This window comes from Dermacentor silvarum, chromosome 8 (genome assembly GCF_013339745.2).
Source record: "Dermacentor silvarum isolate Dsil-2018 chromosome 8, BIME_Dsil_1.4, whole genome shotgun sequence".
NCBI classification, from domain to species: Eukaryota; Metazoa; Arthropoda; class Arachnida; order Ixodida; family Ixodidae; genus Dermacentor; species Dermacentor silvarum.
Window position 1 is genome coordinate 155,426,612 of NC_051161.1, and position 13,799 is coordinate 155,440,410.

The 13,799-nt window shown below is 52.7% G+C and overlaps 1 protein-coding gene across 1 annotated transcript in view; it reads right to left on the minus strand.

Annotated features, from left to right (window-relative positions):
• The window catches only part of LOC119462514 (uncharacterized), a 44,109-nt gene extending 39,501 nt beyond the window's left edge, over positions 1-4,608 (minus strand). Inside the window, exon 1 of the mRNA XM_037723859.2 lies at positions 4,226-4,608. Within this exon, the coding sequence (XP_037579787.1) occupies positions 4,226-4,608 (383 nt within the window). The remainder of the gene's footprint in view (positions 1-4,225) is intronic.
• Between the last annotated feature and the right edge of the window lie 9,191 nt (positions 4,609-13,799).

A 13,799-nucleotide genomic window follows, 5' to 3' on the forward strand; every position in this document is an offset into this window, starting at 1 on the left:
CGTTGCATCAACGAGAGATTGAGAGAGCACCGCGCAGCTGTTAACTCATTGGCGGGGGGCGGGAATTTGGCAGATCATTGTCGGCGGTGCACTGCCACCTCATGCAAGCCTGACTTCGACGGCACACGTGTCCTGCGCAGCTTTTCGACTCAGCAAGCGAGGGAGGTCTTTGAAGCCTTATGTATCAGTACCGAAGCTAATAAATGTGCCAGCGCACCTTCACTGGCCTTGCAGGCAAAAGAAAAAAACGTATTTAAAGCAAAACATTACTTCCTTTCGCTGATAATTCTGCCTGATGATTTTGTATTTTTGTATGTTTCTGCGGTGGTATATATGTTGCTGTTAGTTTCATTAAACATTCAGTTGATGTCTAGCGCCCGTCCAGTCTACTTGTCTCTTCTTTGTGGTCCCGTCCATCAGCGCTTGTTACGATGTCTAAAGATATCTGTAGTCATGTTAGAGTACAGTACACACGAATACCGCACCGAAAGCGGTAACAATATGCCCAAAACGAGCAAGCGAGCAGCGTGACGAGCCCCACGAACCGCTATCGTAGCGGCCGCATGGCTCACTGCGTAATGATGATGATATTAGTTTTGATTTTGCCAGCACCATTTCTCGGTCGAATACTTTAGTTCACAACGCCACCGCTAGGCTTGTTTCCGTTGTACTGTGGAGCGTACAGTTTCCCTTCTCTAAGTTTGTATGGGTGTTCTGTGCTGTAACGTGTACACGGCCCTCTTTAGAACAAAACTACTGTTTTCTTGTGAGGATCGCGCCTAAACTCACTTGGGCTGGCACAGATATGTATCCTGGCCACTGGAGAATGGAAACTGCTTGTCCGCAATTTATATTTGCGAGAACTTTGCACGTCGGTTTGTTATTAACATTGCTCACTCCATAAACCTAACAACGCCTGCGCAAGAGCTGCCTGCCACATGTGTCCTTGTGGCAACGCACTGCATTTACGACTCAAGTGCCGAGTATCCACCAAGCTTCGATAAAGGCAGGTTAAGCCAGATGTCGGGATCTATCACTTCGTAACGCGACTGCATTTCGAGTTTTATAAGGGCGTTCGGAAGCAAACGTAAACGGCTTGTGAATTTAAAGAAATAGCGGATTTCTATGCATCTGTTTGGCACACCATGTTGCTAACCAAGCGACGTTTTTTACAGCAAAGCTGTATTCACTTGAATGCCGGGATTTATTCGTCTCCGTCGACAGAACAGTCGCCAGAAAGCCATTCCTCGAATTCAAGCGAAAAGTACCCATCTCCATTGGAATTACGCATGCACGATGCACCCCAATATTCGTTGCCATGCCGCGATGACGCCCGTAGCCTTCACGTCCAGCCCTCACATCTGGCGCAGCCACCGTGCTCTCTCTTTTACTGTCGGTGACCTGGTCTGGGTGAGACGACAGGATCCAGTGCGCCATGAGAAAATGGCGCCCCGCTTCAATGGTGTTTACCGCCTCAATAACTCCATCAACTTTTAGAGCTTTACGTGTGTCAAGTTTGACATCTTGTCTTGTTAATAAACCACGAACAGTGCACGTGTTCCAGCTCAAGCACTACGTGCCCCCAGTTTCTCCAGTAACCCAGCAACTGCCCATGCTCAACGTGGACACCACGTACAACCCAGAAGTGAACATCACCTCCACAGTGCCGTAACAGACTCAGCGGCCGCAACGCACTCGATGGCTGCCTAGCCACCTAGACGACTTTGTGTTAGAGTAAGTGTTATCAGGCGTGTGCTACTGTGTGACCATTATGGACAGTGTACTAAACTTACTGACCACGAGACTTGGTCAATCAGACTGGGGTGGGGTGTGAGCGCCCGTATTGACCATTTTCGCGGAGCAGTTTGCTTTAGAGAAACGAGATGGCGCTCACGGCGGCGCGCCATACCTCTCCTCAGCGACCGCGCACGAATACGAAACCATTACCGCTTCAACCTTGCTTCTGCTGTCGGAAATGCAACTGAGTTTTCGCTTACACACTCTGCTCCAATCATGCTAGATTGAATCATGTGAATTGAAGACGTGTGCAGTAGTTGGCTGCAAAAATAGTGACTTGCATGTTAAGGAATAGAATGAATCTGTGTGGCCAAGTTCGCGGACCGCTGCTGCAACTGTCCAAACGTGTTACCGGCACTTCGCGATGTACGGCTTTCCTCGAGGATACAGAAATTTGGTCATCCGCCAGCCTTGTATCGCTAACAATCAAAGAAAGGGCTTCATCCCCAGAACGTCGGCAAGAGTGAGTACCACTCGTTAAACAATGACAAAGGGAGTAGCGCCGCTTCCTGTCATAGTAAGTTTCGCGCACGTTATCTATACACATCTGTCCCAAATGACAGGAAAATTTACACCCACTCCATGGCCAACGTATCAAGAATAAGTGAATGGGCGCACACTTGAATATATGCGCACTGTATACGCACAATAAATTACGGGCTACACCGATAGCGCACGAATGGTCGAAGATGAATGTTTCGTGACGGTCCACAAGAGTAAGCGAGTTACTAGCTGTAATATATATTTGCTACGAGGTATTACAATGTACAAAACAGCTACGTTTCAAGCCTTGTGCGCAGCAACAACAAATCTATCGGAACTGAGCACACCCGCAAGCGATTAGGCAGAAAATAATCACATAGTTGCCGCACCGAGGAATGTCACTGAGTCAGAAACTGACAAGCCACTGCTTCAAAATATTTGCCGAATAAAGGACAAAGAGCAAAACACACTAATCCTGACTGAATTCATAATCGGAAAGCTTGGATAGCTTGGAATACATATTTAGCGCCGCTTTTAGAACAAGCACCATATACGCTGCTTGCGCCGTTTGGACATAGCTTAATCGGCTCCGAAAGCGCTTTTGCATGTTCTCTGAAGCTGTGATCAAAGCTTCGTGTCGTCCACCTAGTCACTGTCTACGATATCTCCGAAAACACAGGTTTTCTAAGCCGCGCCGGCGTCATACACTTTCATTGTAAACAAGGAGGCAACGGAGGCAGTTGAGGCAAGCAATGGACGCCTCACCACGTGATCAAATATGGCAGCGCCCACTGGATCACCGCAAAAAGGGTCAATATGTTAGTGCTAGTATTAGCTTAACTGGTCACTAGCGCCACCTGCGACGCCTCCTTTACGCCCGCTGGACACTAGGCCCAAGCGAGGCCGGGCTCTTACGCTCGCTCTCTTGTTCCCGCCGCCGACGCGGGCGGTCGCGTTTTAGTTGCGCTGTGAAATAAACGCGTTCTATTCAAGAAGTCTCGTCTCGAGTTGCCATGCCGCACTGACGCCCGTAGCCTTCACGTCCAGCCCTCACAGTTCTGATTACCTATACTCGCGGAAAACTTTCTCTGGAAACGAAGGGAAAGCTACGGGCGCGTGGATGCTGCACATGTGTTACCGCGCGAAGTAGTCCGGCAGCGTTTGGGAGTGCTTTTGGTTGCTATGAACAGACGCTGAATCGGCGCAGCTTCCACGTGCGACGGTTTCGCGTTTTCCCAGACGCGGAAGGTAAAGGCCGCAAAATAAGTAAACTTTTACACTCAGTGGTGTGTCCTGTCTTACTTAACCTGTTGCTAATAAGTTGTTTATGTTTTCTCTTCCTCAGCCTAAACCAACGTGGATTAAAACATGTGACTCTTTTCAGAAGCGCTCCCACTTGTGCGTGCTTTGCCTCCGTAGCTTCCCATCATTGCCACAGAAAGTTGTCCGCGAGTATAGTTCTCTTTAAAAAATCAGACACGCCTAAGAATGAGGTGCGCCAGAGGCTAAGCAATAACAATACTCTGTACTCACATGCTACACAGACCAACAGTTAAAATTAACACAGCTCAGACAGCGCAGCACAGATGAAACTTTCTTAATTTTTTACCAATGTCTTTTTAGATTCCTAAAAGAATGTACTAAGTTGTACGATTGCCTTTTTGCCACTCAGTTCATGAGTGATATAAGTTGCCTTTTTCTCGTTTGTCCTGCGCATCCCCTCAGTGTACGAGTCTAACAGCCCCATTTGTGAAAAGGCTGCAAAGCGACAGTCATACAGCGCCGATCACAGCCAATCATAGTGAGTAAACCAGTAATAACAGCTGGCGGCATGGCAGCATTCTCCAGGCAATCTGTTATCTGAGATTGACATCAAAACGGCTTGTGGAGAAATCATATAACAGGTATAGTTGTGAAACAGAGGCTTCGAAGATGCAGATAGTACCTGTGGTGTGTGTGTAGTCGGCTAGCGGCGGCCATCTTGAGCTGACCCCGCAGAACGGGACGTACAACTGCAGTCTCCATGGCGTCCAAGCCTAGCTTGCTCCGGTCCAGATGCTTGACGCGGTAGCAGGCAAAATCCACGAAATTCGAGCACGGGTCGACGCTCCAGTTGGATATGGACGCGAGCAGCTGGATGACGTCGGAACAGCAGAACGACTTCTGCTGTTGCTCGCCTGCCACAAAGTAGTAGGTGAAGAACACGATGGTGCCGGCGGCCGCCACCAGTCCACCGTAGAGGGCAGCTCGCGCCGTCGTCGAGCCAGCGACGAAAGTCTTCGTCTGTCCTTGAACTAAAGGCGGCTCTGGAACCAAGCTGACAGACATCGCGATGCCGATCGTCTTCTTCTTCTTTAACACAAGTCATAAAGATGGCACGCGCAGTATTGAATGATGATGATGATGAAAATGTATTTATTGGAGGATGGCTCGAAGGCCTATTATGTGGAATAGGAAGGGGAGAGGGAAGGAGAAATTAGAGCCGTCCTAGAAGCTGCGTGTCCTTGGCGAAACCCAAGAGCGAGTCCAGGATGGCCCTGTCGGAATCCGCCAATCCAGTTGCCGGCCTAATCCACTCCTCGTAGGACGACACTTGCACCGCCCTCAGGTGGTGGTCCCGCCGCTTAGCGTAGCGCTGACACTCCCAAAACAAATGGGCTGCGGATGGTCGCGTGGCCACGCCGCAGTCAGGGCACCTGTGCGGCTCCTGGGGTGCTTCTTCGTCCTCCGAGGCTGTCGAGGGGCCAAGTTCCTGTGACGGAAGGGGGTCAGGAGAAGGGAAAGGAGGACGTCTCTCCCTGCGTGGCCGGTACTGCCGCCACCGCTCTAGCACGTCCGGTGTAAGGACGAAGCCGGAACGGAGCCTATGCAGCAGCACCTGCCCCGCCCTGGGAAGACCCACGGGAAGTGGGTTTGGGTCTGGCGGGATACTCGCACGGAGTTTCCTCTTGCGTCGGTTGGCTGCTACTCTCAGAGCTCTATCTGGGTCATACGGTGGTCCTTTTGTCGTGCTGGTTGTGCTGGCGCTGAGGGTCTCTGAAGGATCCCGCGAGATGACGCGGTTGGAAAGAAGGGCGCGCGCCGCCTCATGGGCTCTCTCATTTCCCTCGATGCCCTGGTGACCAGGGATCCAATGAAGTGTTGCAGTGACCCCGCGGACCTCTGCACGCCTGAAGGCCTGCTTGACCAATAGAACTTCTGATGAGGCTGTGTGGCGAGACTTGCAAGCATGCAGCGCATATTGGGAGTCTGTGTATATATCGATGTGTTTTGCATGCGTGTTGCTTGAGACCTGGTCTACTGCCCAGCCTATCGCCCGGAGTTCAAGTTCAGTTGGGTCGTCGTTTTTTAGCGACCCCTGGCGGGCTTTGCTGACCATGGCAGCTGCTATTGCTTTCTTTCCGGACCGCTCAGCGAAAGATGAGCACACAGTGAAAACAAAAAAAAATCGTTAGTGGCGCATCCATCCTTAAGACACTACTGGCGACTCCATCCATGCGATTGGCAAGCTCTTCTAAGATAGAAGAAGAAGTAGTTTAATGATTGGAAAATGTAGAGAGGTCGGCCGGAAAATGGAGCATCTGGCCCGCTACTCTACGTAAGAAAAGGGGAAGAGTGGAAGAAAGAGGGTCACAATTGGGGATGATAATGGGAGGAACTAGGTGAAAGAACACATTGCGTAAATGTTATCACAAGCGTGAGTCCAGGTCCGTGTCGCCTAAGAAACGTGAAAAAGCACGCATTGCCTCTATCCTCTGTCAACTCTGTGGCCCTGCGTCTAGCAAGAGGTCCTCCGACAGTGGTCTATTGTCACGTAGTAGTGACACTGAAGAAAACAGTCGTAAAACTGTGTACGACGAAACTGGTTGTTTTTTGGGCGAACCTGGGCCCACAAGAGAGAGAGAGAGGACCGTGGTGGGAAAGGCAGGGAGGTTAACCGGAAAAGATTCTGGTTTGCCCACAAAAGCAAGGTACACTCAAAGCACAACGATAGCGGCGAACACAGTAGGCGATCGTCGAAAATCTGATCAGCGGCGAAACGCGTCGGCTTTTATACGCGAGTCATCGTATGCTCCATATTAATCCCTGGTGCCCGCGTGTCTTCTAGAAAATTCTAGACAATTCGCGACGCTCATACAATCAGATTACATGAGCGTCGGTGACCACAGACGACGAATAGAACCAGCGATAACGTTCGAGAAGCTTCCGATGCAGGCGCGACCTGCGCCGAGCGATAACGTTTAACATTTGTAAGCCGGTGGAAAGCGGCCACCGGTGAAAGATAAACATGTATACGTGTCAATACCCTCCCCTTAAAAAGCATCGTCTCGATGCTACAAACAAATGTGAAAGCGAAAACAAAACCACGCGTAATAAAAAAAATAAAGTAACAAAGTACCTAAGTTCGTCAGCGGGCGTAGAAAGGCTTAAGACGCACCACATGGATGACTTCGGGTCGTGCGCGGCGCCGCTGTGACTGCGAAATGCCGTCTGGCACGACCTCATAGTCCAGTGCACCAATACGTCGGATGATCTTATATGGTCCGAAATAGCGACGTAAGAGTTTCTCGCTAAGTCCTCGTCGGCGTATCGGAGTCCAGACCCAAACACGGTCTCCGGGCTGGTACTCGACGTAGCGTCGTCGAAGATTGTAGTGTCGGCTGTCGGTTCTCTGCTGGTTCTTGATGCGCAGGCGGGCGAGCTGTCGACCTTCTTCGGCACGCTGCAAATAGGTGGCAACGTCGAGATTTTCTTCGTCAGCGACGTCCGGTAGCATGGCGCCAAGCGTCGTTGCCGGGTTCCTTCCGTAGACCAGGTTGAACGGCGCCATGTGCGTCGTTTCTTGCACGGCCGTGTTGTATGCGAAGGTCACGTACGGAAGGATGGCATCCCACGTCTTGTGTTCGACGTCGACGTACATTGCCAGCATGTCGGCGATGGTCTTATTTAGGCGCTCGGTGAGGCCATTCGTCTGCGGGTGGTAGGCGGTGGTGCGGCGATGGCTTGTCTGGCTGTATCTCAGGATGGCTTGAGTTAGTTCAGCCGTGAAGGCCGTACCTCTGTCGGTGATGAGGACTTCCGGGGCACCGTGACGCAGGAGGATGTTCTCAACGAAGAATCGGGCTACCTCGGCGGCACTGCTTTTGGGCAAGGCTTTTGTTTCGGCGTAGCGGGTGAGGTAGTCCGTAGCTACGATGATCCATTTATTCCCGGACGTCGACGTCGGAAAAGGCCCCAGTAAGTCCATCCCGATCTGCTGGAACGGTGGGCGAGGTGGCTCGATCGGCTGTAGAAGCCCGGCTGGCCTTGTCGGCGGTGTTTTGCGTCGCTGACAGTCTCGGCATGTCCTTACGTAATGGGCGACGTCAGCAGAGAGGCGAGGCCAGTAGTATTTTTCTTGTATCCTCGCGAGAGTGCGGGAAAAACCGATATGTCCAGCCGTTGGGTCGTCATGGAGAGCTTGCAGAACCTCTGGACGCAATGCTGAGGGTACCACGAGGAGGTAGTTGGCTCGGAGAGGCGAGAAGTTCTTCTTTAGGAGAATGTCGTTTTGCAAGAAGAACGACGCCAATCCTCGCCTGAACGCCTTCGGCACAATGACGGTCTTGCCTTCCAGGTAGTCTACAAGGCTCCTTAGTTCCGGGTCGGCTCGCTGTTGTTCGGCGAATTCGTCGACACTGATGGGTCCCAAGAAAGTGTCGTCATCCTGGTCGTCTTCTGGCGGCGGTTCGACGGGGGCGCGAGACAAACAATCGGCGTCAGTGTGCTTTCGCCCGGATTTGTAAACGACGGTGATGTCGAATGCTTGAAGTCTCAGGCTCCATCGTGCGAGGCGACCTGAAGGATCCTTCAAGTTAGCTAGCCAACACAAGGCGTGGTGGTCGCTTACAACTTTAAAGGGCCTGCCATAGAGGTAGGGGCGAAACTTTGATGTAGCCCAGATGATGGCGAGGCACTCCTTTTCTGTTGTGGAGTAATTTGCTTCCGCCTTCGATAGCTACCGGCTAGCGTAACTTACAACCCTTTCTAGTCCGTCAGTCCTCTGCACAAGCACGGAGCCGCGTCCTACGCTGCTTGCGCCGGTGTGGACTTCGGTATCGGCATTTTCGTCGAAATGCGCAAGTATTGGCGGCGATTGCAGGCGTCGCTTCAGTTCTTCAAATGCTTCGACTTGCGGCGTCTCCCACTTGAACTCGACGTCGGCCTTCGCGAGATACGTCAGTGGCTCAGCGATCCGTGAAAAATTCTTGTCGAAGCGCCTGTAATAGGCGCACAGTCCAAGAAATCTACGCACTGCCTTCTTGTCAGCGGGCGGAGGAAAGTTGGAGATGGCCGCAGTTTTCTGAGGGTCGGGGCGCACTCCAGACTTGTTGATGACGTGGCCCAAAAACAAGAGCTCCTCATATGCGAAGCTGCACTTTTCCGGCTTCAACGTGAGTCCGGAGGTCTTGATTGCTTGAAGAACTGTTTTGAGGCGCCGGAGGTGTTCCTCGAAGCTTGAGGCAAACACAACGACGTCGTCCAAATAGACGAGGCAAGTCTACCACTTCAAGCCTGCCAGTACTGTATCCATGACACGTTGGAAAGTGGCAGGCGCCGAGCAAAGACCAAACGGCATGGCCTTGAACTCGAACAGTCCGTCTGGTGTTATAAACGCAGTCTTCTCCCGGTCCCTCTCGTCGACTTCGATTTGCCAGTAGCCGGTTTTGAGGTCCATCGAAGAAAAATACTTTGCGTTGTAGAGTCGATCCAAGACGTCGTCAATCCGTGGGAGGGGGTATACGTCCTTCTTCGTGATTTTGTGGAGGCGACGATAATCGACGCCGAAACGTAGGGTTCCATCCTTCTTCTTCACTAACATCACGGGGGACGCCCACGGACTCTTGGACGGCTGGATGATGTCGTCGCGTAGCATTTCGTCGATTTGTTGCCTTATGGCCTCGCGTTCGCACGCCGAAACTCGGTACGGGCTCTGACGGAGTGGCCGGACATTTTCGTCGGTTATGATGCGGTGCTTGGCGACAGGGGCGGAAGAGGCGTGGCGGAAGAGGCGAGTCATCTCCTCCGCGAAGATCGCGATGTTCTCGTTCGGCAATTGCACTCTGGTTTCTAAGAGAGCATCTGCCCTCTCCTTTCGTACGACACTCGTGAAGGTCCTCACGAAGTTTTCACGAAAAAGGTCCCACGTAACCAGGGTGGTCTCTATGTTCTCAAACCAGGTCCGAGCAGCGTCATCCAACGAAAAATAGACATGGCGTAGCTTGTCGTCGTCGCTCCATTTGTTGAACGTCGCGGTCCGCTCGTATGTCTCCAGCCAGGTTTCAGGGTCTTCAGCCGATGATCCACGGAAGGTCGGGGGCTCCCGAGGTTGTTGCAGCAGGATGGGGGACGCTGGGGCTGCCATTGAGGTCGTTGACTTGGCCTTGATAGCTGTGGTCTTCTCGGGAAGAAGTCCGTACTCCGGCAGAAGTCCTTGCTGCCTACGGCTAGCTCGCTGGTCCTTGGTGACGTTGGCGTTGTCCTCCGGTTTCGGGCTTGGATCGCGGCTTTGCGGGGGCGTTCGCTGCATGAACGCACTAGCACCTCTACCAGATGTCACGTAGTAGTGACGCTGAAGAAAACAGTCGTAAAACTGTGTACGACGAAATTGGTTGTTTACTGGGCGAACCTGTGCCCACAAAAGCAAGGTACACTCAAAGCACAACGATAGCGGCGAACACAGTAGGCGATCGTCGAAAATCTGATCAGCGGCGAAACGCGTCGGCTTTTATACCTGAGTCATCGAAGGTTCTAGATTAATCCCTGATGCCCGCGTGTCTTCCAGAAAGTTCTAGACAATTCGCGTCAGTCATGCAATCAGATAACATAAGCGTCGGTGAAAACAGGCAATGGAAAGAAGCATCGATAACGTTCTAGAAACTTCCAATACAGGCGCGTCCTGCACCGAGCGATAACGTTTAACATTTGTTAGCCGGTGGAAAGCGGCCACCGGTGAAAGATAAACATGTATACGTGTCACTATTGTATAAATGCCTCAAGGTAGCTGCACTGGTCTTTCGCGCGCGTACTCAGGGCACACCACGATCACATGGTCTATTGTCTCTACAACACCACAAACTCAACAGTCCGGGGAGTCTGTCCGTCCAATGATGTGCAAGTATTCGCGCGTGAAAGCGACGCCTAATCGCAGTCTGTGTATCAGGCATGTATGAGGGCGTGGAATTCCACGCAGAACAGGAAATTGCATATCGGGATCCAGCCTTATAAGGCGGACGTGACGAGTGTCTTGCTGGGCCCAGTATGTTCTCGTCGCACTCTTCATTAATTTCGACAGGAGGCATGTGATGTCCGGTCTAGAGAACGGCACTACAGTTTGCAGGCCATTGCTGAGGGCGCGCCTTGCTTCAGCATCGGCCATCTCATTACCATTGAGCCCACAGTGTCCCGGGATCCATTGGAACACTATGCGGTGGTGTTTTTCTTGAGCGCATGAAAGTAGCTCGGTGATCTGCAATGCCAGAACCTGATATGCGGTGTGGCGCGGGAAGCATCCCAAAATTTGCAGCGCGGGTTTGGATTCTGTGAAAATGCACCACTCTTGAGGTCTTTCTCCGCAGATGTGGCGAATCGCTTCCCGAATAGCCACCAGTTCTGCAGCGGTTGATGTTGAATTATGATCTAGAATGAAACCTAGAGTCCTCTAGATGCTGGGCTGGTATCACCACAGCTGCTGTCGATGCTTTGGTGACGTAGATCCGTCGGTGTAAACATGAACATAGGTCTCGTATTCTGACCAGATGTATGCCAGAGCAAGTTGTTGTAGTCCGCTAACGGGAACCAATGATTTCTTGAGTATGCCGGGGACATGCACGCATACCGATGGTTGAATCATCACCCACGATGGTTTGACGGGGTGATATGGAAGGGCATAGCCTGATGTTATGTGGGGTAGATGGCAGCGGAGTGCACTTGTGAAACTGCTGTCCGGCCGCTCATGTAGAACCGACGTCAATGGATAGCAATGGTGTCGTGCTAGTAAGCGTAGATATACACGAAGTGGTTCATGGGACAGGTATACCGATACCTGGCATACGCGGGCTTCCTCAATTGTGCCTTTGTTAGAGGCACGCCGTGGCAAGCCGAGACATATTTTGAGTGCCTGCCCTTGAACGCTCTCTAATGTCCGTAAGCAGGAAATACTCAAGCTTGAGAGTATCAGGAGGCTGTATAGAATGTAGCCTACAAATAGAGCCTGATAAAGTAGTAAGGAGCCTTCCATGGGGCCCCATTTCATGCCTGCTACGTAGCGAAGAACATGGCAAAGCAGATTAAGTTTTTGTTTCAACATATTTACATGCCTCGACCATGACAAACCGCGGTCAATGATAATGCCCAAGAATCTGTGGTGGGTTACATAAGTATTATAACAGCGTTAATGGAGATCGGATAGCAGCAGACGGATTTGCGCGTGAATGCAACCACAGCACATTTCTCAGCAGCTAAGTGCAAACCCTGACGCCGTATGTATCGTGAAGTAGATGACACAGTGCGTTGTAATCTCTCACGTAGTTGCGGGCGTGTTGTACCAGAAGCCCAGATGCAGATGTCATCTGCATATGGACTGATGTGGATGTGAGCTGGAAGTTCACTCACCAGGCCAAACAGTGCCACATTAAATAATGTTGGGCTGAGAACTCCTCCCTGAGGAACTCCACGGCATACCTGATGACGATTAGTCTCTCCGTCAGGCGTGGACATGTAAACGAAACGGCCGCTGAGGTAGCTCACTACCCACAGGTAGAGCCGGCCGCCAATGTCCAAGACACCTACGGCATCGAGAATGGCTTCATGAAGGATGTTGTCGTAGGCCCCTTTGATGTCTAAGAAAACAGCGGCGACAAGTCGGCGTCGACGTTTTTCATTGTCCATTGTCGTAACGAGGTCAATGACGCTGTCTATCGAAGAACGACCCCTCCGAAAACGCCCTTGTGCACCGCAACGCACCTAGTCTACGGACGAGAAAGAAAGAAGCGCGCGTCGGGAACGAAAGAGAACGCGCGTCGGAACGAACGCCCTTGTGCACCGCAGCGCTTCTAGCTACGGCGAGAAAGAAAGAGAGCGCGCGTCGGGAACGAGAGAAAGAGAACGCACGTCGGGAACGAACGCCCTTGTGCACCGCAGCGCACCTAGCTACTGACGAGAAAGAAAGAGAGCGCGCGTCGGGAACGAGAGAAAGAGAACGCGCGTCGGGAACGAACGCCCTTGTGCACCGCAGCGCCCCAGCTACGGACGAGAAAGAAAGAGAGCGCGCGTCGGGAACGAAAGAGAACGCGCGTCGGGAACGAACGCCCTTGTGCACCGCAGCGCTTCTAGCTACGGACGAGAAAGAAAGAGAGCGCGCGTCGGGAACGAGAGAAAGAGAACGCACGTCGGGAACGAACGCCCTTGTGCACCGCAGCGCCCCAGCTACGGACGAGAAAGAAAGAGAGCGCGCGTCGGGAACGAAAGAGAACGCGCGTCGGGAACGAACGCCCTTGTGCACCGCAGCGCTAGCTACGGACGAGAAAGAAAGAGAGCGCGTGTCGGGAACGAGAGAAAGAGAACGCGCGTCGGGAACGAACGCTCTTGCACCGCAGCGCACCTAGCTACGGACGAGAAAGAAAGAGAGCGCGCGTCGGGAACGAGAGAAAGAGAACGCGCGTCGGGAACGAACGCCCTTGTGCACCGCAACGCACCTAGCTACGGACGAGAAAGAAAGAGAGCGCGCGTCGGGAACGAACGCCCTTGTGCACCGCAGCGCCCCTAGCTACGGACGAGAAAGAAAGAGAGCGCGCGTCGGGAACGAGAGAAAGAGAACGGGCGTCGGGAACGAACGCTCTTGTGCACCGCAGCGCACCTAGCTACGGACGAGAAAGAAGGAGAGCGCGCGTCGGGAACGAACACCCTTGTGCACCGCAGCGCCCCTAGCTACTGACGAGAAAGAAAGAGAGCGCGCGTCGGGAATGAGAGAAAGAGAACGGGCATCGGGAACGAACGCCCTTGTGCACCGCCGCGCACCTAGTACAGACGAGAAGTGAGCGCGCGTCGGGAACGAGAGAAGAGAATGCGCGTCGGGAACGAACGCTCTTGTGCACCGCAGCGCACCTAGCTACGGACGAGAAAGAAAGAGGGCGCGCGTCGGGAACGAGAGAAAGAGAACGCGCGTCGGGAACGAACGCCCTTGTGCACCGCAACGCACCTAGCTACGGACGAGAAAGAAAGAGAGCGCGCGTCGGGAACGAACGCCCTTGTGCACCGCAGCGCCCCTAGCTACGGACGAGAAAGAAAGAGAGCGCGCGTCGGGAACGAGAGAAAGAGAACGGGCGTCGGGAACGACCGCCCTTGTGCACCGCAGCGCACCTAGCTACAGACGAGAAAGAAAGTGAGCGCGCGTCGGGAACGAGAGAAAGAGAATGAGCGTCGGGAACGAACGCTCTTGTGCACCGCAGCGCACCTAGCTACGGACGAGAAAGAAAGAG